The 25,382-nt window shown below is 42.4% G+C and overlaps 1 protein-coding gene across 3 annotated transcripts in view; it reads right to left on the bottom strand.

Moving 5' to 3' along the window:
- The window catches only part of mre11a (MRE11 homolog A, double strand break repair nuclease), a 115,923-nt gene that overhangs the window by 13,800 nt on the left and 76,741 nt on the right, over window positions 1-25,382 (bottom strand). For all 3 annotated transcript variants that reach the window (XM_087988021.1, XM_043691497.2, XM_087988020.1), the window contains 3 exons: window positions 21,510-21,572; window positions 19,576-19,789; window positions 3,688-3,786 (listed from right to left, as the gene is read on the bottom strand). In XM_087988021.1, coding sequence (XP_087844147.1) covers window positions 3,688-3,786; window positions 19,576-19,789; window positions 21,510-21,572 — 376 coding nt within the window. The remainder of the gene's footprint in view (window positions 1-3,687; window positions 3,787-19,575; window positions 19,790-21,509; window positions 21,573-25,382) is intronic.

Here is a 25,382-nt window from a genome sequence, read left to right as displayed (position 1 = left end):
CAGCACTAGGGACCCAGGTTCAACTCCATGGGTGTTCTGGTTTCCACCTCCACTGCCCAAAGATGTGCAGGTTAGGTGAATTGGCCATGCTAAATTGCCCATAGTGTTTAGGGGTGTGTATGTTAGGTGCATTTGTCAGGGGAAAATGTAACAGAATAAAAAGGTATGCAAAATGGGTGGTAATCTCCAGACTACTTCCACGGTCACGTGTAAGTGAGGGTATAAACAGGAGGATATAGCAGATGAATGCATAGCTAAAGGATTGGTGCAGGTGACCTGTTCAAGAGGGGCAGGTTACACCTGAACTGGAGGAGACCAATACCTTGATGGCCAGGTTTGCTAGTGCTACAAGGGAGGGTTTAAACTAGTTTGGCAATTGGGTGGGATCAACAGCAGGGATGCAAGTGCAAGGCTCAAAAGGAGATACAATAATTAGAAACTTTAAGTTGAAGAGACAGGTCAGGTTGGAACACGACAGGAAGCTAGGAATGCCTATTGGATTAAATTGCACCTATTTCAATGCAAGAGGGCCGACAGGTAAGGCTGATGAACTGTGTGAATAGGTACGTTGGATTGGGATATGATAGCCATTACAAAAACCTGGCTAAGGGAGGGGTAGCTTAATGTGCCAGGGTACAGGTGCTTAAGGCAGGACAGAGGTGGAGGAAAGAGGGGAGGGGGAACAGTTACCTTTTGATTAAATGTCACAGCAGTTGTCAGAGATGAAATAACTAAAGGACCATCCAGTGAGGCTTTGTGGGTGGAGCTAAGAAATAAAGGGGATGGTGATGTTGTGGTTTGACTATAGGCCCCCATATAGTTAACAGGAATTAGAGGAACAAATATGCAGGGATACTGGGGAGACTTGCAGGAGCAATAGGGTTGCCATAGTAGAGGATGTTAATTTTCCTAACAGACCAGGACTGCCATATCCATTTATATGCATGAAGGCTTGGATAGGGTGGGATTTGTTAAGTGCATTTAGAGAAGTTTCCTCAAGCAGTATATCCTACTTGAGAAGAGGCAAAACTCTACCTACTCTTGGGAAATAGGCCAGGACAGGTAACTGAGGTTGAAAGTGGGGAGCACTTTGGTTCCAGTGACCATAGTTCTATTAATTTTAAGATACTTATTGAGAGGGACAAAACTGGCCCACAGGTTCAAAGTCAAAACTGGGGCAAGGTGAATTTTGATGGAATTAGACAGCAACTTGCAGGGATTGATTGGAGTAGTTTATTTGCAGGCAAAGGGGCCCCTGGCAAGTGAGAGGCATTTAAAAAGTGAGATAGCGAGAGTTCAAGGTCTATGGGTTCCTGTGAGGGTGAAGGGTAAGGCTCACAGGAACAAGGAATTTTGGATGTCAAGAGATATTGCTGCTTTGACCAGAAAAAAAAAGGAGGCATGGCTCAGCTACAGGTAGCTAGAGTCAAGGGAATATAGGGGATACAGGAGTTTACTGAAGGAGGAAAAATCTGGGAGGCATGAGATAATCTTCTCAGCCCAGGCTAAGGTGAATCCAAAGAGGTTATTTAAGTATATTAAAAGGAAAAAGAATAGCTAGACAGAACAGGACCCCTCAAGGGCCAAAGTGGACATTTGTGCATAGAACCACAGGAAATGGGCAAGGTCCTCACCTGTTTACCCTGGAGAAAAACCATGAAGACTTGGGAAAGTTAGTGAAGATACCTTAGGGACAGTTCATATCGCAGTAGAAGTGGTATTGGGTGTATTAGATTTATGAAGGTGGATAAATCTCTTGGACCCGGCCAGACCAGATGTAAGTAAGGAAGCTAGAGAAGAAGTTGCTGAACCCAGACTGATCATTATTAGCCATGGGCGAGGTCCTGCAAGACCGGAAGGTAGCAAGTGTTGTGCTCTTATTCAAGAAGGGCTGCAAAGCAAAACCAGGGAACTATAGACCAGTCAGCCTAACATCTGTGGTAGGTAAGTTACTCAAGATGATCCTGAGAGATAAGATACATGAATTTGGAAAGACAGAGTTGGATTAGGAGCAAATCAGCATGGCTTTGCTTGGGAGCCCATGCCTCACAAATTTGTTACAGTTCTTTGATTAAGTGACCAGGAAGGTTGACGAGGGTAGGATAGTAGATGTAGTCTATCAAACGCCTTGCTGAAAACCATATAAGGTTCCACATAGTAGGGTGCTCTGGAAGGTTAATCTAGCGGGAGCTGGCAAAATTGACTGGATGGTAGGAAAAAGTGAGGACTGCAGATGCTAGGGATCAGAGCTTAAAAATGTGTTGCTGGAAAAGCGCAGCAGGTCAGGCAGCATCAAAGGAGAAGGAGAATCAACGTTTCGGGCATAAGCCCTTCTTAAGCTGGAAGGAAGCAGAGGATAATATCGTGGAAGGATGATTGTTGGACTGGAGTGCCTCAGGTGTCAGTACTGCGCACATTACTGCTTGTTATTTACAATGATTTAGAGGAGAAATGTACAAGGCATGATTAGTAAGTTTGCAGATGACACTAAAACAGGTGGTATTGTGGATAGTGAGGAAGGTGATCAGAAATTGCTTGATTAGCTGGGGAAGTGGGCCGAGAAATGGCAAGTGGAGTTTAATAGATAATTTTCAGGTCTTGCATTTTGGAAAGAAAGATCGATCAGGACAGGAGTTTTCATGGCAAATGGCAGAGCCTTAAAAGAAAATAAAAAGGAAGAAGGACTGACCTCGGAGTTCAAGTGTAGGATTCTCTGAAAGAGGAGTCACAGGTAGACAGGACAGTGAAGACAGCATTTGGCACACTGGCCTTCAGGTCAGGACACCGAGCATAGAAGTTGGAAAGTTACACTGCAGTTGTACAGGACGCTGGTGAGACTGCATTTGGAGTATTGTGATCAGTTTTTGTCACTTTGCTACAGGAAATATGTTATTAAAGTGGAAACAGTGTAGAAGAAACTCAAGTATGTTGCTAGGACTTAACTGTCTGAGTTATAAGGTGAGATTGGACAAGCTTTTTCTTTAGAGTGTAGGAGAATCAGGGGTGGGGGGAAGGGGGGGACTTATAGAAGAGTATAAGATCATAAGAGGCATGGATAGGCACTTTTCTCCCCCCCCAGGGTTGAGGAACCAAGGACAAGTGGGCATTAGTTTAAAGGTTAGGAGGGGAAACAAACAAAAGGAAATCTGACAGGCAGAAATTGGTGCTCGTATGGAATTAGCTGTCAGTGGAAATGGTTTAGGCAGGTACATTTAAAAAGCATTTGGACAAATACATAGGTTTTGAAGGATATGGGCCAAGTGCAGAGGAACAGGGTGACTGCGAATGGACATGATCAGCATGGACCACTTTGGGCCAAAGGGCCTGTCTGTGATGTTGGACTCTGACTAAATTTTGACATTTGCTCCAGTCCAAAAGGTAAGCCATAGATAGAACCCAGAGAACAGGAAATGTGCAACATTTGACTTCAAGTCTACAACAATTCATGCAACTACTAAATTTAGTAGTGTATCTAATAAAGTAACACAGATACTGTAATGCTCAGCAGGACATTCAAGTAGTATTTAAAGCAGATTGTTAATGTAACCTTTACAAAAGTTAACTGCAGTGGAAAATAAAAGAAATGCTGAATTTTGTAAGGAACATCTTAACAGCATGGTGTTATATTCTGAATAAAGGATAATATTCAAACTATATTCAGTGGCTTGCAGACATAGGTTGACCTACCATCCATGATTAACTTATTCTTTACAGGGGTAACGACTGGAGCTTTGTAAGTCCTGCTGGAGAACTTACATTCGTTGCTAGTTTCTCTTCCGCTATTCCCTAATGAATAAAAGGAGATTATTCAATATCTCCACAATGTATAGCATTGAAATATATTAAAACAAAAATGCAATTTTTGCAGTTATTTTCCATCAAGTCAGAAATGTCTCCTTGAACATTTTGAAAAACAGACATTTTAGTTCGGAAGAGAAGCTGTTAAACAATTAAAATGTGTTTACAAGCATTAAGAATCTTTAAGTTTGGAAAAAAAGTTAATTTTCATATCAGATCAGTTAGTCATTTATGTTTGCATATTTCTTTTGCAGTTTTTCTAATATGAACCATTTCAGATCCCTACAAAAATGAACAAGGGTGTGCTTTGGAAACAAATCACAGAGTTTCCTTGACTAAATGTCACTTAAAATGGATGTGAAGCAATTATAAAACATACCAAATCATGTGTAAATTTTTTAAAGTATTCATTCATGGGACATGGGACAATGCTGGTTACTCCAACATTTATGGCATAGGGCAGTTAAGAGTCAACCACATTGCTGTGGGTTTAGAGTCACATGTAGGCCAGACCAGGTAAGGTTGACAGTTGCCCCTCTCTAAAAAGAACATTAGTGAAGATTTTTCCGACATTCAATGGTTTTGTGTTCATCATACTCTTAATTCCAGATTACTATTGCATTCAAATTCCATCATCTGCCATGGTGGGATTAAAACCAAGAACATTACCTGGGTCTCTGCAATAATAGTCCAGTGTTTATAGCCCATTGGACATCATCTCCCCACAAAACTGAAATACCTCTGAGAATGGGGATTAATTTATAGACTGAGTATAAAAATGTGAACCACCAGTGTAAGTGGGCAAAAGAAAAAAATGTCCTTGTGAAGATTTGTGAATGTGAACCTTGCTGAGACACAAACCTGTCTTTTGGATGTGTCTTATGTTAAAGCTCCTACTTAAGTATAGTTTGGAGTTATTTCTTCATTAGGTAGCTCTTGATCTTATTCAAGATGTTACATCCCTTACTAACAAATTGCTATTTTTGTATAAACCAGCAGGGTGCGCATCCCATAAAGTAATCTATAAATTCACTTTATCCTTATCCATCCAACCATTGACAAGAACTTACACAAACACGAGCAGGAAAATCGACATTTGAAAATTACTATAGGTTCTATAATATTTTTAGTCTATTATCTTGAATCTTGTCTTCTCATGTCCATTGGTTTTCATTAAAATGGTTTTTTGAAAGTTTCCACTCCACTGTTCGGATGCTTGTCAGATTGAAGTTCATAGTTGGTATGGCATAGTTTGTATTGATGTGTTTGCCACTGACTGGTGAATTATTAGAGATTCATTATTCTGGCATCATGATCTAAGTGGTATTTTGCCACAAAGCAGATATTTTCCACCCATAAGAAATTGATTCAAACCAGTTGTTGCTCTGAAATGGGCCATTTAAGTGATAGAGCTGAAAAAGTGTTGCTGGAAAAGTGCAGCAGGTCAGGCAGCATCCAAGGAGCAAGAGAACCGACGTTTCGGGCATGAGCCCTTCTTCAGGGATGGCTCATGCCCATTTAAGTGATAGTACAGGTAGCTCGAGGCTTGCGCAACCCCGTATTATAGAAAAATCGTTTGAAGTGTTGGTGATGTAATCATTTACAGCCAACACATTTTAAAAATTCACAGACTTCAGAAACAGTGTCCCCAATTTGTCAATTGAGTTACAGAGAATTCACATTAACAAAATGTGTTATAGCAGAATTACCTGTATACCTATTCCACTTCTATTGGCAATGTAACCATTCTGACAATTTTGGAGTTCATTTTGATACATGCTTCTCAAGATCAGGTCAGTGGCTGACCCCTTTAAGGATGATTTCTTCTATTCTTGCATCAGTATTCACGAACCAAATTCTCTTGCTACACTACATTTGATAAATTCATACCATTTGCTGAATTAAGTTTTAAACCAACTTCAAAATTTCATTTTGCTGGGACCCATTTGTTAATTGCTCATCATTCATAACTTTAGAGAAGTTTTTTTTTAAACTTGATTTGTAGTATTTATCAAATTATGATCAAACAAGGAGGCATCTATAGGAACTTTCCTCCATTACTTTTAATAAGCACGAGAAGAAAGAAAACAATAACCCAGTTATATGATTAAAGCCTATCAATTGCCATTTATTATCTGTTGAAATTAACTGTACCTTTTGCAAAATTACTTTTACAGTGAGGGTACCCTTAATACAGTTCACAAAATTGACTAAACTGATTCAAAGAGAAGCATGTTTGGGTGTCAGGCAGTTAAGCAGTTATAGAGTGGTGCTGGAAAAGCACAGGTCAGACAGCATCCAAGGAGCAGGGAAAAAAAAAATGGACGTTTCGGGCAAAAGTCCTTCATCAGGAATTAAGGCACAGGCTTCATTTCTGATGAAGGACTTTTGCCCGAAATGTCCATTTTTCCTGCTCCTCTGATGCTGCCTGACCACCTGTGCTTTTCCAGCACCACTCTAATCTAGATTCTGGTTTCCAGCATCTGCAGTCCTCACTTTTGCCCAGTTAAACAGTTATGTTAGCCCCCTACCACAAATGAAATAATGACAACTCACTATGCGGTAACTAGACTATTATAAATCTGTTAAATATATTACTTTAAGGACTTGTAGTTTTAAAAAAAGGGGCATAAAGCAGTTATATAAAGATTAGCAATGATACCTGGAACAAAAGCTGGTTTATAATTGGAAAAGCTTTTGTTGCTACAAAGTCGATCCAAAATTTCCAAAAAGTCTTTAACAAGGTATCTTTCATCACATTACTCCATAACCTAGGTTTTTGTGGTATCAATAGAAATGAGAGAGACACTTGCTTAGTGCAAAGTTAAAAATATCATCACCAGGTTTTAGTCCAGCAGGTTTATTTGGAAGCACTAGCTTTCAGAGCACTGCTCCTTCATCAGGTGATTGAGAATAAAGACTAAGAATTTATAGCAAAGGTTTACAGTGTGATTAACTGAAATTATATATTGAAAAAGACCTGGATTGTTTAGAATGACCATGTTGGTTTCAGTTCTTTCATCGGAAATCAGAAAACACCTTTGTTTAAAAGTTACATTCTCCAGTGTACTTTAACAATTGGTGTCATGTCGGCTCAGATAAAGGTATTGAAGGTGTTAACTCCCTGAGAGGCTCTATCTGTGCCACAATGGTCAGACTGTTTTAAAAAAAACGATTTACATTGTGGCACAGACAGCCTCTCAGGGAGAGAACACCTTCAATACCTTCATTGGAGCTGACATGACACTGGAGAATTAACTTTTAAAAAAAGTTTTGCAATTTACATATTAAACTGAAACCAACATGGTCATTCTAAAAGATGAGACTTAAACAATCCAGGTCTTTTTCAATATATAATTTCAGTTACATCACACTGCAAACCTTTGCTATAAATTCTGTGTCTTACAATAGTGTACTCCACAACCACCTGAAGGAGCAGTGCTATGAAAGCTAGTGCTTCCAAATAAAACTGGACTATAACCTAGTGTTGTGATTTCTTTTCTTAAAAAAACTTGAACACCCCAGTCTAACACTGGTGTCTCCAAATCACAACTGGATTAGTACTGGGCTTTAATTCCGCAGCCAAGGCTTTATAGTTAATAGATATAGCTCAACTGGAGACATTAGTAGTGGTGTGCCCTAGGCATTGGGCCAAAGTCCACTACTACTCTTAGTGCTTTTCATTAAACATCTCAGCTTTATGGAGATTACGGTTAGCAATCCGAAGATGACAAAATTTGTGCAAGGATTAAGACAAAAGACAAGTGAAATCAAATTAATAAATATTTGGATGTGCTTGGGAATGGACTACAGTCAGGTCAACAAGACATGAAAGAGATCATAGTTGTTTTAAAGGCAATGCTTCTTGATTAGTTTTAAAAGAGACTATGTCTATGTCTAGATTAGAGTGGCGCTGGAAAAAGCACAGCAGGTCAGGCAGCATCCAAGGAACAGTAACAAAACAAAAATATTTCAGGCAAAAGGCCTTCATCAGGAATTCCTGATGAAGGGGTTATGCCTGAAGTGTTGACTCTCCTGCTCTTCAGCTACTGCCTTACCTGCTGTGCTTTCAGCACCACTCTTTGAATCTGCTCCCCAGCATCTGCAGTCTTCACTTTCTCCTAGTATACTGGCTGTGGACAGCCAGCTCAGTCAGTCCCCTGAACTGAGGAGAGATTCTAAATCTCCTGGTTACATTGGTCAGCCAGGACTCTGGGGTACTTAACCCAGGCCAATCAAGGATCTCAGTCAACAAGGTCCATTTGGTTCCAATCATTACATCCCTTCCTCACTAAGTCCAGGGATGAACACTGGTCTTTATCATAACCTTTCCAGCCAGGTTTTTGCCCCAGGTCTGTTTCCTCTGATTTGGAGAGCACGTATCAGACCATTGCCCACCTCTTGCAGCCATAATGTCTCAGGAGAGTTTCCTCCTTTTCTGGCAGGAGAAAGTGAGGACTGCAGATGCTGGAGATCAGAGCTTAAAAATGTGTTGCTGGAAAAGCGCAGCAGGTCAGGCAACATCCAAGGAGCAGAAGAATCGACGTTTCAGGCATGTCATTTGTCATTTCCTCAATACTAGTCGGAGGGGGAGAACCAGTGATTTGACAGGCCTTCGGGCTGTTCAGAGGAGCCAGGCACGTTTTGCTCCTGCCCAGTTTGTGAGGTTTCAACTTTCAGGTGATCCAGGTGTTTGTTCAGAACTAATCACCTATCCGAACTTTGTAAAGTCAGGTCTATGACTTACATCAACCTCACCTCGCATCCATACAGGACCATTCCCATGGTTCTGGCACCAAACTTCTTCCCCTGAAATAAATTGTCTCTCACTTAGAGGCAGCATATGGCCAATATTGGCATCCCTGCCGCTATTTCAACACCCCTCCCCCGGCCAGGAATATTAGGTTTAATCTGGTGCGGAGTCATCTCCCCATCAGCAACTCTGCTGGAGCTATCCCTGTTGTGCGTGGGGTGATCCTAGAAAAAGAAACGAACAGGAGCCAGGAAAGTTTAGTATCCATTTACGCTTTAGGCTGTTTCATTCAGCTTGCTTCAACATTTGGATGGATGGAAGGAAGGTAGGGAGCTGAATGCCATTGGAATTTAGGAAACATTCAGATTAAATGCTGGTAAGTGAACAATGTCCATGACCAATACTTCAGAGTCCCTGTATCATAAATAACGCTCGCAGCTTCTCAATGGTCATCCATGTTTGCTGACCAAATGTTATGCATATCCAACCATTTTGAATGGGCATCCACAACGACCAGGAACATTGAGCACATGAAAGGATCAGCACAGTCAACATGCAGAGTTGAGGGTTGACATGGCCATTCGCACAAATGTGAGGGCATAGCTGGTGGCAATTCTACGTTACTGGCACTAGGAACTGCCCCACCAATGCAGCTTTGTCAGCATCTAAACCTGGCCACCAGACAGCTTCTTGCTAGCATCATCTTTGAGACCCCTGGATGTCTCTGGTGGAGTTCAGCCACTATTGGACAGCGATCTTTACTCGGGACAATCACCCTTGCTCCTTATAGCAACAGGCCATCCTCAACAGTGATCTGGTCTTGCCGGAAATGTTTCAATGCATGTTGCGATTGCTCTTTTGTTTGCCCCATTACCACTAGCTGTTCTACTTTCACTAGTAGAGAATCACTTTGTCAATGATGACCAAAAGGGTGTCCACAAAGTATAAAACCAAAATGGACGCTTCCAGGGGAAATCACCACTGGTGGAGTATCTGCTAGTGGGAGACCACTCAGGGCATCTGCACTAGCCACTTGACTTTCTGGACAGCATTCTAGCTTGTACTTGGACATACTGAGAATAAGGGCTCAACTCTGAATTCTATGTGGAAACTATGGGCAGCACAGCCTTGCATTCTTCTGTAGCCCTAGCTGGGGTTTGTGATCTGTCACTATGGCAAATTCTCATCCGTTAAAAAAAAAAAGAGGTACTGCTGGAACTACCTCACAAAGATGACCAAACCTTCCTGCTCCAATTGGCTGATGCCGAATGGGAAGAAAGTGAGGTCTGCAGATGCTGGAGATCAGAGCTGAAAATGTGTTGCTGGAAAAGCGCAGCAGGTCAGGCAGCATCCAGGGAACAGGAGAATCGACGTTTCGGGCATAAGCCCTTCTTCAGGAATGGATTCCTGAAGAAGGACTTATGCCCAAAACGTCGATTCTCCTGTTCCCTGGATGCTGCCTGACCTGCTGCGCTTTTCCAGCAACACATTTTCAGCTCTGATGCCGAATGGATCTATGTCCAAAGTCCAGGAAGTATACACTATTGGGTGTTCCTGTTGGGCTAGTGAGTGTCATATGTGGGGGCAATGCATGTCAGCACTTCCTATTATTTCTGATCATAATGCTCCAACATGTTGGATGACAATAGCTTTGTTTCCCCACTTCCCATAAAGGCTACTTCTTCCCTATGAAGGAATTTCCAAGGCTGCCCTGTTCGACCAGCAGGTGTAAGAGTACCAAGATGGAGGGCAACTTGTGAATGAATTTTCTGTAATGCTTCACTAAGCCAAGAAAAGACCTAAGCTCTAGTTACAGATGAGAGCTGGGCTCCTTTGTTCACCCTTACTTTCTCTTCCAAGAGGTGTAACCTAGTTTTGTCAGCTCTGTAACCCAAGTAGATCAGTTGCGGTGCCTGGAACACATTTTTCCCCAATCTAAGGCACATGCCCATCTGGGAGAAACATTTAAGCATATGTCCAAGTTCTCTAATATTCTTTACTGGTTTTCCCTGTTATTAGTACATCTAGATAAATGGCAACCTGGAATAGCCCCGATAAAAAATGTTCTCCATGGTCTGCTGGAAAAAAATAATGTGCAGGCTGGTGATACTCCAAATATCAGTCTGGTATAATACCTTATTGGTATTACTTGTAGCAAACTTCTGAAACTCCTTAGCTTGTTGCAATTGCAGGTAGGTGTGGCTCATTTCCAGCTTCAGAAAGGACAGCACCCCCCACCAACTTTGTGTACAAGTCCTCTACATAAGGGATTGGGTGTTAATCCATCTGTGAGCAGCTGTTTACTGTTTGCTTAAAATCCCCAAAAAGATGGGCTGGACCATCAGGTTTCACAAATCAGTATGACTGATGCTGCTCATTCTACAAACAGCAACGTTTTGATGATTTCTTCACTTTCCAGTTTCCCGATTTCCGCCACTACTAAGGCAAAAGGCACTAAGTGGGCCTTTTAAAAATCTTGGAATGGCTTCCTGATCAACATGTAAAGTGGCTTTGCCAGTTTCATAGTACACAGGCCTTCCTAAAAAAACTCCTGGAATTTTCACTACAACTTCACTAAGGCAACCATGTTCTAAACGAAGTGTCGAGACAATCTAGGTGAATCTTTCTCAACCAATTCCATCCTAGTAGGCTTTTGGCCCAAGCCTTGTACTACCAGCAGTGGTAACCACACCACTGCTTCTCATAGGAGATGAAAACTGAAGTTGCAACCTTACACTGGGGAACCACTGCAGATTATGTTCTCAGTCTGGCAGAGGTCTTGCACCAATTTAAGGGTTGGAGACCTGAGCAAAATCTTGTTAAAGAAATCTTCTGCAAGCACAGATACAGCTACACTGGTATTGACCTCCATGGGAACAGGGTGACCAGTGAACCAAACATGAATTTTAAATCTGTTTTGATTTGGGCATTGTTAAGCAATTTAATTAATCCAACCACATATAGGGGGATTTTCCATGGTGTGCACTCACCCAAGTATGATGAATGAGTTCTCTTACTCAATTCAGTCCTTGCAGTACCTCTTTGAGGAAGGGCTTTTGCCCGAAACGTCGATTTTGCTGCTCGTTGGATGCTGCCTGAATTGCTGTGCTCTTCCAGCACCACTGATCCAGTACCTCTTTGCTGTCAAGTCTACATACCGGCAGCAACTACTTTGGCTTGCCTGCCCAGATTCTCAAATTTTTTAGCCATTTGGCGGAGGCTCAGCTTTGTTGTGGGGTTCTGCTGTAGGCTGGCCTAGGAACCTTCAGTTCAGGATGTTCCCTGCCTGAGCCTCTGCAATTGCCTACACAAGTGGCATTCCCTAACTCAGTCAGACAGATGAGAGTGTCCACTTCCATTGGGATGCCTTGGAGTTCCACACTCTATTTGCCACTTTTATAATGAAACCGCCAGTTGCACTGCTCAAAACAGGACTTCAGCTAGTGGGCTCTTCTGCATGGTTACATCATTAATTCCACATACCTAGTGTTCTCAGTGCATCTCATTCAGGCTTGACCCAAAATTATATTCCTGTCAGTCATAAGCACATCAAAAATCCTGATACACATTTCCGCACCCCGCCCCCTCCACCCCCCACAAATCCTTTATCAGCTAAATAAAAGCCAATAGCATCTCAGAATGGAGATTTGGGGTCATAATATTTCTTAACCAACTCCATCAATTCTTGATAGGTTTTAGTGTCAGGTGCCTCTAGGAAAGTAAAGCTCTTTATAACCAAAAGTGCTGCAGGTCTGCAAGCAGTCAGAAGGATTATTTGCTGCTTTTCGTCTGCCACAATGTCATTTGTCCAGAAAAATAAATCGCATTCTTTTCAAATACTGGGTCCAGTCTTCGACAGCAGGATTAACTGTGTCAAACTTCCTAAACAAAGGCACGATGTCAGAAATGCTTGCAACCCGATGTTTTCAGTGCTCTTTTCTCTCATCACCACTAAAAATAAACGGCACAGAGACTAGTATCCTGTCACCAAGTCACCATTTATTTACTTCTGCACTGTACACTGATGGGGCCAGCAACCTCAGAGTTAGTCTCCTGACCTGAGGAGATTCTAAACTTCCTGTTTATTTCTATTTTATGAAATGGCACAAACAGTAACAATAAACAATAAGCAGTAGTTCACAAAAAAAAAGGCTATTTACAGGATAAAGGGACAGCAAGGCAAAACCCCAAACCCCACTGTGCAACAGGGAAATGAGGATGCACCTCAAATCCCAACTTATATTAAGGAAAGAGTAACAAACTAAGACCCCTCGGAATCCTAGTAGCACACAAACCCACCAACACTCTCAAACAAAAACTAAAACTTAAAAGACCCAGTACAATCCATGGACAAAACCAATGTCGTCTACAAAATTCCATGCAAGGACTGCCACAAACACTACGTAGGGCAAACAGGAAGAGAGTTAGCCACCAGTATACATGAACACCAGTTAGTCACAAAAAGACATGACCCTCTCTCCCTTGTAGCCCTACACACGGAGGAAAAAACACCCACAATTTCGACTGGGACAGGCTAAGTAAAGACATGCCAGAGAATTCCTAGAGGCCTGGCACTCCAACCACAACGTCATAAACAAACACATAGATCTAGATGCCATCTATCGACCCCTCAGAAAACAAAACAGGAAATGACATCACCACAAACCCCAGGAACCCCATCCAGGACAAACATATAAATAGAAAGCAGGAGACAATAGCTTCGCTTCACTTGGAGGTCGCCACTGATGATGTTACCTAGCCCGGTAATGAAACATCTGGATATCAAACCTACACCCTAAAGTAACAAACTCGTACAAGACAGTCCAATCAAACAAATAAAAGTGCATAGAACAGACCCCTGGCAACCCAGCAAACCACCAATCCCATTTTTCATGAAACCGTACAAAGTACAAAAACAGTTGACAACAAACAAAAGCAGAGCTGGAAATGTGTTGCTGGAAAAGCGCAGCAGGTCAGGCAGCATCCAGGGAACAGGAGAATCGACGTTTCGGGCATAAGCCCTTCTTCAGGAATGAGGAAAGTTTGTCCAGCAGGCTAAGATAAAAAGTAGGGAGGAGGGACTTGGGGGAGGGGCGTCGGAAATGTGATAGGAGGAAAGAGGTCAAGGTGAGGGTGAGAGGTCAGACTGGGGTGGGGGCGGAGAGGTTGGGAAGAAGATTGCAGGTTAGGAAGGCGGTGCTGAATTTGATGGATTTGACTGAGACAGGGTGGGGGGAGGGGAAATGAGGAAACTGGTGAAATCCGAGTTCATCCCTTGTGGTTGGAGGGTTCCTAGCCGGAAGATGAGGCGTTCTTCCTCCAACCGTCGTTTTGTTGTGGTCTGACGATGGAGGAGTCCAAGGACCTGCATATCCTTGGTGGAGTGGGAGGGGGAATTGAAATGTTGAGCTACAGGGTGGTTAGGTTGGTTGGTCCGGGTGTCCCAGAGGTGTTCTCTGAAACGCTCCGCAAGTAGCCGGCCTGTCTCCCCAATATAGAGGAGGCCACATCGGGTGCAGAGGATGCAATAGATGATATGTGTGGAGGTGCAGGTGAATCTGTGGCGGATATGGAAGTTTCCTTTGGGGCCTTGGAGGGAGGTGAGGGGGGAGGTTTGGGCGCAAGTCTTGCACCTCCTGCGGTTGCAGGGGAAGGTGCCGGGAGTGGAGGTTGGGTTGGTGGGGGGTGTGGATCTGACGAGGGAGTCACGGAGGGAGTGGTCTTTACGGAATGCTGATAGGGGAGGGGAGGGAAATATATCCTTGGTGGTGGGGTCCGTCTCCCTCGTCAGATCCACACCAAACTTTCCTCATTCCTGAAGAAGGGCTTATGCCCGAAATGTCGATTCTCCTGTTCCCTGGATGCTGCCTGACCTGCTGCACTTTTCCAGCAACACATTTCCAGCTCTGATCTCCAGCATCTGCAGACCTCACTTTCTCAACAAACAAAAGCAGTTCACAAACAAATTACAGGGAAGGGGCAGCAAGACCAAACCCCATCGTATAATCAGTTAACAGGGAAAGGAGGGCAAACCTCAAACCCCACCTTCAGTCAAAAATGAAACAGTAACAAACAGACAAGACAGTCCAATCAAATGGAACACAGAACACATTCCCTCCAGCATCCCAGCAAGCCACACACCCCTCCCACCTAACCTATTTTTTATTTTAAAAAAACTGGCTTTTGAGTCAACCAGTTAAGAATCAGGTTCTCCAAAAAGAAGAGCAGAAACCAACAGCAGCAGTAACACAGTCAGTCCCCTAAACTGAGGAGATTCTAAGAAAATATAACCAGAAGATTTAAACAGTTAACAAACAGAAAACTACAGTTCACAAAAAAAAACTATATATAAGGGTAAGGGCAGCAAGGTCAAACCTCAAATCCCGCTTCCATTCATCACAAAGATAACAAACACAGACAAGACAGTGCAATCAAACAGCAAATAGCTATATTGGGTCTGTGTTCTAAAGAAAAGACACCTGACACCAGTCCCCGCCATATACTGATCAGCCCATCCTTTGGGAGTCTTCCTGTAGGACAGTGGCCACCCTGCATATTGACCGACCCTCCCCAGACCTACTTTCTTCCAGACTGGTTAATGACCACTCAGCTCCCAGTCACCTACGTACTGGGGGACTACACCAGGCTGCTTTCTAATGAGCTGTTTGTTGGCCTTCTGACCTCCAGCCACCCTGTGTACTGACTGACCCTCCCCAGCCCACTGTCCTCCAACTCTGTCGTTGGCCACTGGCTCCTGGTCACCCAACGTACTAACCAACCACATCTGACCTGCTTTCCTACAATTGGGCTGTTAGCCTTTCAACACCTGGCCACCCTGCATACTGACTGACCTTTTCTCCTGGCTAGCATTCCTACTGACCAGCCATTGGCTGTCTGTCTCCCAGCCACCCTATGTACTGACTGGTCCTTCCCCAATCAGCCTTCCTATGGACTGCCATCGGCTGTCTAGCTCAGCCTCCCTATGTACTGACCGGCCTGCCCTATACCTGCTTTTCTGAGAGGATGCTACCTGGCCCCACCCAACCCACATACTGACAGGCTCCTCCTGGCCCACTTTCCTCCAGACTGTGGATCGACCCTCCGGCCTCCAGCCAACCCATGTACCGGCTGACCCTCCGCAACCAGCTTTCCAGTGGGCATGCTGTCGGCTGCCTAGCCCCCAGCCACCCTGCGCACTAACAGACCACCTGCCCCCCACCCCCTTGCCTGGAGGCATGGTACATTGGGGAAACCGAGCAAAGGCTATGACAACGGATGAATGGGCACCACACAACAATCAACAGACAGGAGTGTTCCCTCCCAGTTGGGGAACACTTCAGTGGTCCAGGACATTCGACCTTGGACCTTTGGGCGACCATCCTCCAAGGCGGACTTCGGTACAGGCAGCAGTGAAAAGTGGCCGAGCAGAGGCTGATATCTAAGTTCGGTACCCATAGGGAGGACCTCAACCAGGACCTTTGGTTCTGTCACATCACAGGTGACCACCATTGCACTATACACACACACACACACACACACACACACACACACACACACAGATACTCTTACACACACACACTCCCTCACAGACATAAGACACTCTGCACTCACTACACACACACTTTCTCACACTCACAACCCCCAACCCAGACAGAAACACTACAGACAAAGACCCACATGCACATATATTTTGTGGGGTGAATTTGTACTTGCAGGGTTACATTGTCCGTAGCTCAAAAACTGCATGAATTCATGTAAAACTCCATTATCTCACTTTTTAGATTAGAATCAATCTAAACATCATGGCATAGACAGAGAACACAGGGGGCTAACACCTTCAACATATTGTCTAGCTATCACCATTGTAAACAGCTAACCTGAGAATGCAACTTTTTAAAAAGGTTTTGTGATTTACACATGAAAGAAGTGAAACGGTATTCTAACAGATGAAAGGCTTAACATACAATCAATTTTTCAATGTATAATTTCAGTTACATCACATTGTAAATTTTTGCTATAAATTCTGTGTTTGGATTGAGCCCTCCACTACCACCTGATGAAGGAGTGATACTCCAAAAGCTAGTGTGCTTCTAATTAAACCTATTGGACTATAACCTGGTGTTGTGTGATTTTTAACTTTGTACACCCCAGTCCAAAACCAGCATCTCCAAACCCTAAATTGAGGAGATTCTAAATCGAAGAGATTCTAAATCTCCTGGTTGTGTCAGTCAGCCAGTTCTTTCCTGATTGGCCCAGGTTAACAACCCCAATCAAAATCTCATAGTCAATAAAGTCCACCTGGTTCCAATTACTAGCGAGTCATTGACACGGAGGGCTGTGCAGGCCAAGTCATTGTGTGTATTTATGATTTGGAGGTGCCAGTGTTGAATTGGGGTGGACAAAGTTAAAAATCACACAACAGCAGGTTATCGTCCGACAAGTTTATTTGGAAGCACTAGCTTTTGAGGCACTGCCTCTTCATCAGGTGTTTGTTGCACAACCACCTGATGAAGAGGCAGCACCTTGAAAGCTAGTGTTTCCAAATAAACCTCTTGGACTATAACTTGGTGTTTAATGCATTGAAGACAGAGATGGATAGGTTCTTGATTAGTAAGAGGATCAAGGATTACAGGGAGAGGGCAGGAGAATGATGTTGAGAATTATATCAGCCATGATCAAATGGCAGTGCAGAATTGATGGGCTGAATGGTCTAATTCTGCACTTACATATTATGGTCTAAACACATTGTAGCCTATCTCAAATGATTGAAACAATTAAAACACCTCTGCTTACACTCCAAAGGTGAGAAAAATAAAAGTGCCAACCTGCTTCTCTCACCCTTCATAATTGCCAGGCAATAACAAAGTCACAGATAACTGCAAGTTAATGTGGTCCAGTAAAAATGAATGCAAGCATTATTTGCAAAAAGCAAGGTCAAAAGAAACAGAGTGGAAGTGTTGCTGATGTTACCATGCTGAGAACACTGAAGGTTCATGACTAATGTAACTATGCTGTGTTGAAAGCTAGTAGTTTTACAAAAAGAACCAAACAATGCTACTTTAACAATATACAAACTATTGATCAGTCCATCTATCAAATACTTTCATTTCCCCAAATGAAAGCTGACATAGTTGCCTCAGGTCCAAAAAGAGAGCTAAAGGAACGATTCTTGATTTAAAGAGCGTTTACTCCTTAAAAAGGTCCAATTATTTCACAGCATTTAGGAGGTGACCTGCCACGGGGTCTAGTAGTTAAGTTAACAGCTGGATATTGTCACTACTGATTCCAGAATACTAACAGATTGTGGAGGACTACGAACATGAGGTTAAAATATTCATGTGTGGCGTAACAGACTGGATAATAAGAAATTCTTTCTGCTACAGAATTGTGTCCTGTGAAATACACTGCTGACTAGTGTGCTTGGTGCTAATGCTAGGGATGTCCTCAACTTAACCAAAGGTCCACATGATCTCACAGACTGGTTTTAACCATCTGAAAGCGTCAGAGAGGAATTTTCAAAAGAATATTTTTTTTTATTGATTTGAATTTCTTGGTCTCTCCGAGAAGGTTGGATGTGAGAATAACTCAGGTGGAAAAATAAATATTTAGCTATAATGGCACAGTCATTATTGTATGGAACCAACATGATAGACCTAGTTTAGTTTGTGAAGCTTGGTAAGCATGGATGAGTTGGACCATATGGTCTGTTTTCATGCTGTAGGACTCTAAACACAGTTGACAGGTAAGAAAAGCCATAGAGTCATAGAGTCCTACATCATGGAGACAGGCCCTTTGGCCCAAACTGGTGCATACCGACCAAAATGTCCGTCCACGCTAACGCCATTTCCCTGCACTTGGTCCATATCCTTCTAATCCTTTCCTATCCATGTAGTTGTCCAAATGTCTTTTAAATGCTGTTAATGTACCCGCCCCAACCACTTCCGCTGGCAACTCATACCAGCCTCTGTGCAAAAAAAGCTGCCGTTTCCTTTTATTCTTTCCCTTCTACCTTAAACTGATGCTCTGTTGTCCTCGATTCCCCAAAACTGAGTGCATTCACCCTATCCATGCTTCTCATGATCTTAAACACCTCTAAAAAAAAGCCCCCCGCCCCTTAGTCTCTGATGCTCTAAAAAAAAGTCCTAGCTTGTCTAACAACTCCCTATAAACCAGACCATTGAGTCGAGGCAATATCCTTGCACATTTCTTCTACACCCTTTCCAGTTTAATAACATCCTTCACAAAGTGACCATAACTGAACAAAATATTTCTAGTGCAGCCTGACCAGCGTCCTGTAAACTGCAACATAACTTCCCAACTTCTATACTCAATCCCCTGACTGATGAAGGCCAATGTGTCAAAAGCCTTCTTCATTGTCCTGTCTGCCTGTGACTCCACTTTAAGAGAACTGTGAACTCCAAGATCGCTTTGTTCCACTACATTCTTTCAACCCTGCCATTCACCACGAAACGTCTACCTTGATTTGACTTTCTAAAATGTATGACACCACATTTATCTATATTAAACTCCATTTGCCATTTCTCGACCCACTTACCCAGCTAATCAAGGTCCTGCTGCAATTTCTGCTAACCTTCCTCACTATCCACAATACTGCCTATTTATTGTCATCTACAAACTTACTAATCATGCCATGTACATTTTCATCCAAATCATTGATATAGATAACAAACAGTAATGGGCCCAGCACCGACAACTGAGGCACCCCACTAGTCACAGGCCTTCTGTCCAACAAACATCCTTCCACTATAACCCTCTGCTTCCAACCATCAAGCCAAATTTGAATGCAGTTTGCCAGCTTGCCCTGGATTCCATGTAATCTAACCTTCCAGAGCAGCCTACCATGTAGAACCTTCTCAAAGGCATTTCTGAAATCCACATAGACTATGTCTACCGCCCTGCCCTCGTCAACATTCCTAGTCATTTCATCAAAGAACTCTAACAAATTTGTGAGGCATGATCTCCCAAATTGTGAAGTATGTTTGTATAATATAAACAATTCTTACTGCTTCCTCTTCTGGATCCTCCTCTTGCTGTGGAAGAACTTTGGCCTCTAGTGCTGGCCCTTCCACGACCTCTGCCTCTCCCTCTGTTAGCTATGGGCACGCTACTTTCATCAGAATCTGCAGCTTTTTCTTCAGAAACGACCATGTCATCATCACTAATTAATGAAGAGGTATCTTTTCCTTCAGTTCTGTGAGCTCTGGCTCTACTCATTGCCTTTTAATTAATGGAGAGAGAAAAGACAACTGTCCATTAGAAAAAAGGTTTATTGTAATAAAATTAAGCAAGTATTATCCATATTAATTTGACAGTTACCTGGTGCCAATATCCAGATTATGGGCTTGGCTGATATATACTTAGTGATGCTATCTCTTTGCATGTATTAAAATATTATGGGGATCAAATTTGAAAGAATTTGGAGAGAAAGTCAGCCAATTTAACTCCTGTGAAGCAGAACTGGGTAATTACAATTAGAAGGTATGCATGAAAATTCTGAAGTTAATATCTTGACACTTATGTTATTAATATTTATGCAACTTATCAAGACTACTTTGATAACAAGGTGTACACATCTAGAAGAAGGACAGCAGGTGTATATTGATACCACTACCTGCAAATTTCCTCCAAGTCACACACTTTACCAAATTTGAAATGCATTGTTACTATTGTCACTCATTCAGTCACTGGGTTAGAATCCTGGAATTCCTTCTTGAAAAACACTGAAATTTATCTACAGAATAACTGCGACAGCAGTACACGTGATCTTCTCATGGGTAATTATGATGGGCAATAAATAAGGGAGAAAATAGAAGAAACCAAAATGTTTAAAAATAGGCATTATTCATTCCTTTTATATTTCAGGCCAATTTGCCATGTTCAGCCCAGTCTGGTTTTGCATTATCTTGCTCCTCATGAAACAATAGCTGAAGGTTTTGGTACAAATTAATTTAAATCAATTTCTAATGCCAACAGCATTGCTACTTTAAATATCTAATTTATAGAACTCTTTGTCCTAATAGGCTGAATAACACATTCTCTAGAATTTAGTAAAAACCGAATCTAATTCAGTGACTGAATGAGTGATAATAGTGATGACATATTTCAAAGTTAGGAAAGTGTGTGACTTGGAGAAACTTTGCATGTAGTGATGTCCATACACACCTGCTGCCCTTCTTCTAGATTACCCCAATTTACAGAAATGCAGTTCACACTGTTGAGCTTACTCCAGTGATTTGACAGCAAGAGCAATTTGGGGCTTAATACTATTTGACAAAAATCAACAGATTACAGCTTTTAGTTCCAGGTTAATGATGAATTTACTCATTAAGTTAAGCAGAAATTGAAGGATCGAGATTGAATCAATAAGAACACCAGCCAAAATTCATTATCCTGACCATTATTCTGTGACTTCAACTGGATTGTATACAATTCAAGTGAAGACACAATCAGGTTCAGCTCTGACACAACTGAGTGAATTGTTCTCTAATGTTCAGTACCCATGTTCACACATCACGAATGGACATTGGAGCAAAATACCAGGGAGATGCTGAATTAACCATCCTGATAAAATTACAAAACATGCAGACATTAGAATACCATTCCTTTTGAACTCAGCAATTTTGTTATAAAGCTAAGCAGACATGTAAGGACAACATGCTCTTGTTTGCCTGAAAATATTCATGGATTACAGAGTACTCAGTATGACATCTATATTTAATTACTGGAGAATATTTTTGGGTTTGGAGAAGTCAAATCTGCACCCATGTGTTTACAGGACAGTAATAGTACATCATTCTAAAATCTGGAAATATAGTGTAGTTGCAAAGTTTGCACAGTCCAAGTCCAGACACAGTGTGTAAAAGGCAGAGATACAGCTGTGATATTTAATTAAAGACTTGAAAATTAGTACTGAATCACGATATAGAAAACAACTTGCCTCTTGAACTTCTTCATCTTCTTCAGCTGTGTTTTTTCTCCGGGTTTCACGAAAATGGCGAACCTAAAAGTTAAAGATGAGTTAATTTATGAAATACCTAAATAATAAACAGAAACCCAATAATCAGACAAAATGATACATTATGTGCTGATGAAGGAACCAATTATTGTTCAGATAGTTAAAGAGAATATTTTTTAAAGTGTGTGGCTTATGAAGTTTTTATATTTCTAATACTCCTCTCAATTGTTCTGTTGCACAAAATTCACTTTAATACAAAATCATATAGATTTTGACAAAGTGTGCTCTCTGAACTAAAACATAGAGGCTATGGGGAAAAATATGTTCATAGAGTACAATCTAAAAAAGTGGTCTTACACAAACTTCTTGCCCAAGGGACTTATTTATCCTTATGTTTTTCAAACTTTCCAGCACATCCTCCTTCTTAACATCAACCTGTTTGAGCATATCATCCTGTTTCATGCTGTCCTTACAAGGTTCACTCGGTTGATTCCAGAGTTGAAGGGGTTGGCTTATGAGGAGAGACTGAGTAGACTGAGATTATATTCATTGGAATTCAGAAGAATGAGGGGGGAATCAGAATTTTATAGAAACATATAAAATTATGAAGGGAAAAGATAAGGTAGAAGTCGAGAGAATGTTTCCACTGGCAGGTGAAACTAGGACAAGAGGGCATGGTATCAAGATTAGAGGGGGAGCCGATTTAGGACTGAACTGAGAAGGAACATCTTCATCCAGAGGATTGTAAATCTGGAATTTCTTGCCCAATGAAGCAGTTGATGCTACTTCAGTAAACATTTTCAAGTTAAGATACATAAATTTTTGAACAATAAAGGAATAAATGGATATGGTGAGACACGGGTGAGTGGAGCCGTGTCCACGAAAAGATCAGCCATGATCTTATTAAATGGCAAAGCAGGCTCGATAGGCCAGATGGCCTACTGCTGATGTAGTTCTTATGTTATGTATAAAAATAATGCAGATATAGGAATAAAGCAGAAGATTGGCGCTAGGTAATGATTTTATTGAATGAGCCAGCGCAAAAACGAGGTGAATAGCCTCTTTCTCTCCTGCAACATTAATTCTGTGATACAAACTGGGGTATGGTTGTATTTGAATTGATCATTGATTGACATCTTCCCCAAGTGCATATATTCACGCGAGAACATGAACAATACGCTATACGATCACAACTAGAATTGCATTTGTTGTCACTTGATGCACACATTTCCAGAACATCAGTGGTAAGGAGAATTTCTATTTTCTCTTCTCAACCAAGGGGGCAACAAAACCAGGAATTACATTTGAATTGTTATGATCTCACACCACAAGTGTGGGCTCAGGGTTAGCACTGCGACACCACAGCATCAGGGACCCAGGTTCAATTCCAGCCTCGGGCGACTCTCTGTGTGGAACATAGAACATAGAACAATACAGCACAGAACAGGCCCTTCGGCCCACGATGTTGTGCCGAACATTTGTCCTAGCTTAAGCATCCATCTATGTACCTATCCAATTGCCACTTAAAGTTCACCAATGATTCTGACTCTGCCACTCCCACAGGCAGCACATTCCATGCCCCCACCACTCTCTGGGTAAAGAACATCTCCCCTATACCTTCCACCCTTCACCTTAAATTTATGTCCCCTTATAACACTCTGTTGTACCCGGGGAAAAAGTTTCTGATTGTCTACTCTATTCCCCTGATCATCTTATAAACCTCTATCAAGTCACCCCTCATCGTTCTCCGTTCCAATGAGAAAAGGCCTAGCACGCTCAACCTATCCTCGTACGACCTATTCTCCATTCCAGGCAACATTCCAGGTAAATCTTCTCTGCACCCTCTCCAAAGCTTCCACATCTTTCCTAAAGTGAGGCGACCAGAACTGCACACAGGACTCCAAATGTGGCCTAACCAAAGTCCTGTACAGTTGCAACATCACTTCACGACTCTTGAATTCAATCCCTCTGTTAATGAACGCTAATACACCATAGGCCTTCTTACAAGCTCTATCCACCTGAGTGGCAACTTACAAAGATCTATGAACATAGACCCCAAGATCCCTCTGCTCCTCCACCTTACTAAGAACCCTACCGTTAACCCTGTATTCCGCATTCTTATTTGTCTTTCCAAAACGGACAACATCACACTTGGCAGGGTTGAACTCCATCTGCCATTCCTCAGCCCAGCTCTGCATCATATCTAAGTCCCTTTGCAGCTGACAACAGCCCTCCTCACTATCCACAACTCCACCAATCTTCGTATCATCTGCAAATTTACTGACCCACCCTTCGACTCCCTCATCCAAGTCATTAATAAAAATTACAAACAGCAGAGGACCAGAACTGATCCCTGCGGAACTCCACTTGTAACTGGGCTCCAGGCTAAATATTTACCATCTACCACCACTCTCTGACTTCGACCGGTTAGCCAGTTTTCTATCCAACTAGCCAAATTTCCCTCTATCCCATGCCTCCTGACTTTCCGCATAAGCCTACCATGGGGAACCTTATCAAATGCCTTACTAAAATCCATGTACACTACATCCACTGCTCTACCCTCATCCACATGCTTGGTCACCTCCTCAAAGAATTCAATAAGACTTGTAAGGCAAGACCTACCCTTCACAAATCCATGCTGGCTGTCCCTAATCAAGCAGTGTCTTTCCAGATACTCATAAATCCTATCCCTCAGTACCCTTTCCATTACTTTGCCTACCACCGAAGTAAGACTAACTGGCCTGTAATTCCCGGGGTTATCCCTATTTCCTTTTATGAACAGGGGCACAACATTCGCCACTCTCCAGTCCCCTGGTACCACCCCTGTTGACAGCGAAGACGAAAAGATCATTGCCAACGGCTCTGCAATTTCCTCTCTTGCTTCCCACATAATCCTAGGATATATCCCGTCAGGCCCGGGGGACTTGTCTATCCTCAAGTTATTCCAAATGTCCAACACATCTTCCTTCCTAACAAGTATCTCTTCTAGCTTACCAGTCCATTTCACACTCTCCTCTTCAACAATACGGTCCCTCTCATTTGTAAATACTGAAGAAAAGTACTCATTCAAGACCTCACTTATCTCTTCCGACTCAATACACAGTCTCCCACTACTGTCCTTGATCGGACCTACCCTCGTTCTCGTCATTCTCATGTTTCTCACATACGCATAAAATGCCTTGGGGTTATCCTTGATCCTATCCGCCAAAGATTTTTCATGCCCTCTCTTAGCTCTCCTAATCCCTTTCTTCAGCTCCCTTCTGGCAATCCTGTATTCCTCCAATGCTTTGTCTGAACCTTGTTTCCTCAACCTTATGTAAGCCCCCTTCTTCCTCTTTACAAGACATTCAACCTCCCTCGTCAACCAAGGTTCCCTCACACGACCATCTCTTTCCTGCCTGACAGGTACATACATATCAAGGACACGTTGTATCTAATCCTTGAAAAAGTTCCACATTTCCACCACATCCTTCCCTGACAGCCTATGCTCCCAACTTATGCTCCTCAGATCCTGTCTTACAGCATCGTATTTACCCTTCCCCCAATTGTAAAACCTACCCTGTTGCAAGCACCTATCTCTCTCCATAACCAAGGTGAAAGTCACAGAATTGTGGTCACCATCACCAAAATGTTCACCCACTAACAAGCCCATCACTTGTCACGGTTCATTACCAAGTATCAAATCCAATATGGCCTCCCCTCTGGTCGGGCAATCTACATACTGAGTTAGAAAAGCTTCCTGGACACACTGCACAAACACCGCCCCATCCAATCTACTTGATCTAAAGAGCTTCCAATCAATGTTTGGGAAGTTGAAATCACCCATGACTACTATCCTGTGGCTTCTACACCTTT

The sequence above is a fragment of the Chiloscyllium plagiosum genome, unplaced genomic scaffold (assembly GCF_037043375.1).
Source record: "Chiloscyllium plagiosum isolate Xiang-an unplaced genomic scaffold, Cpla_swu_hap1 HiC_scaffold_6, whole genome shotgun sequence".
NCBI classification, from domain to species: Eukaryota; Metazoa; Chordata; class Chondrichthyes; order Orectolobiformes; family Hemiscylliidae; genus Chiloscyllium; species Chiloscyllium plagiosum.
Note: the sequence above shows the minus strand (reverse complement) of the source record. Positions and strands in the feature narration are given on the sequence as shown.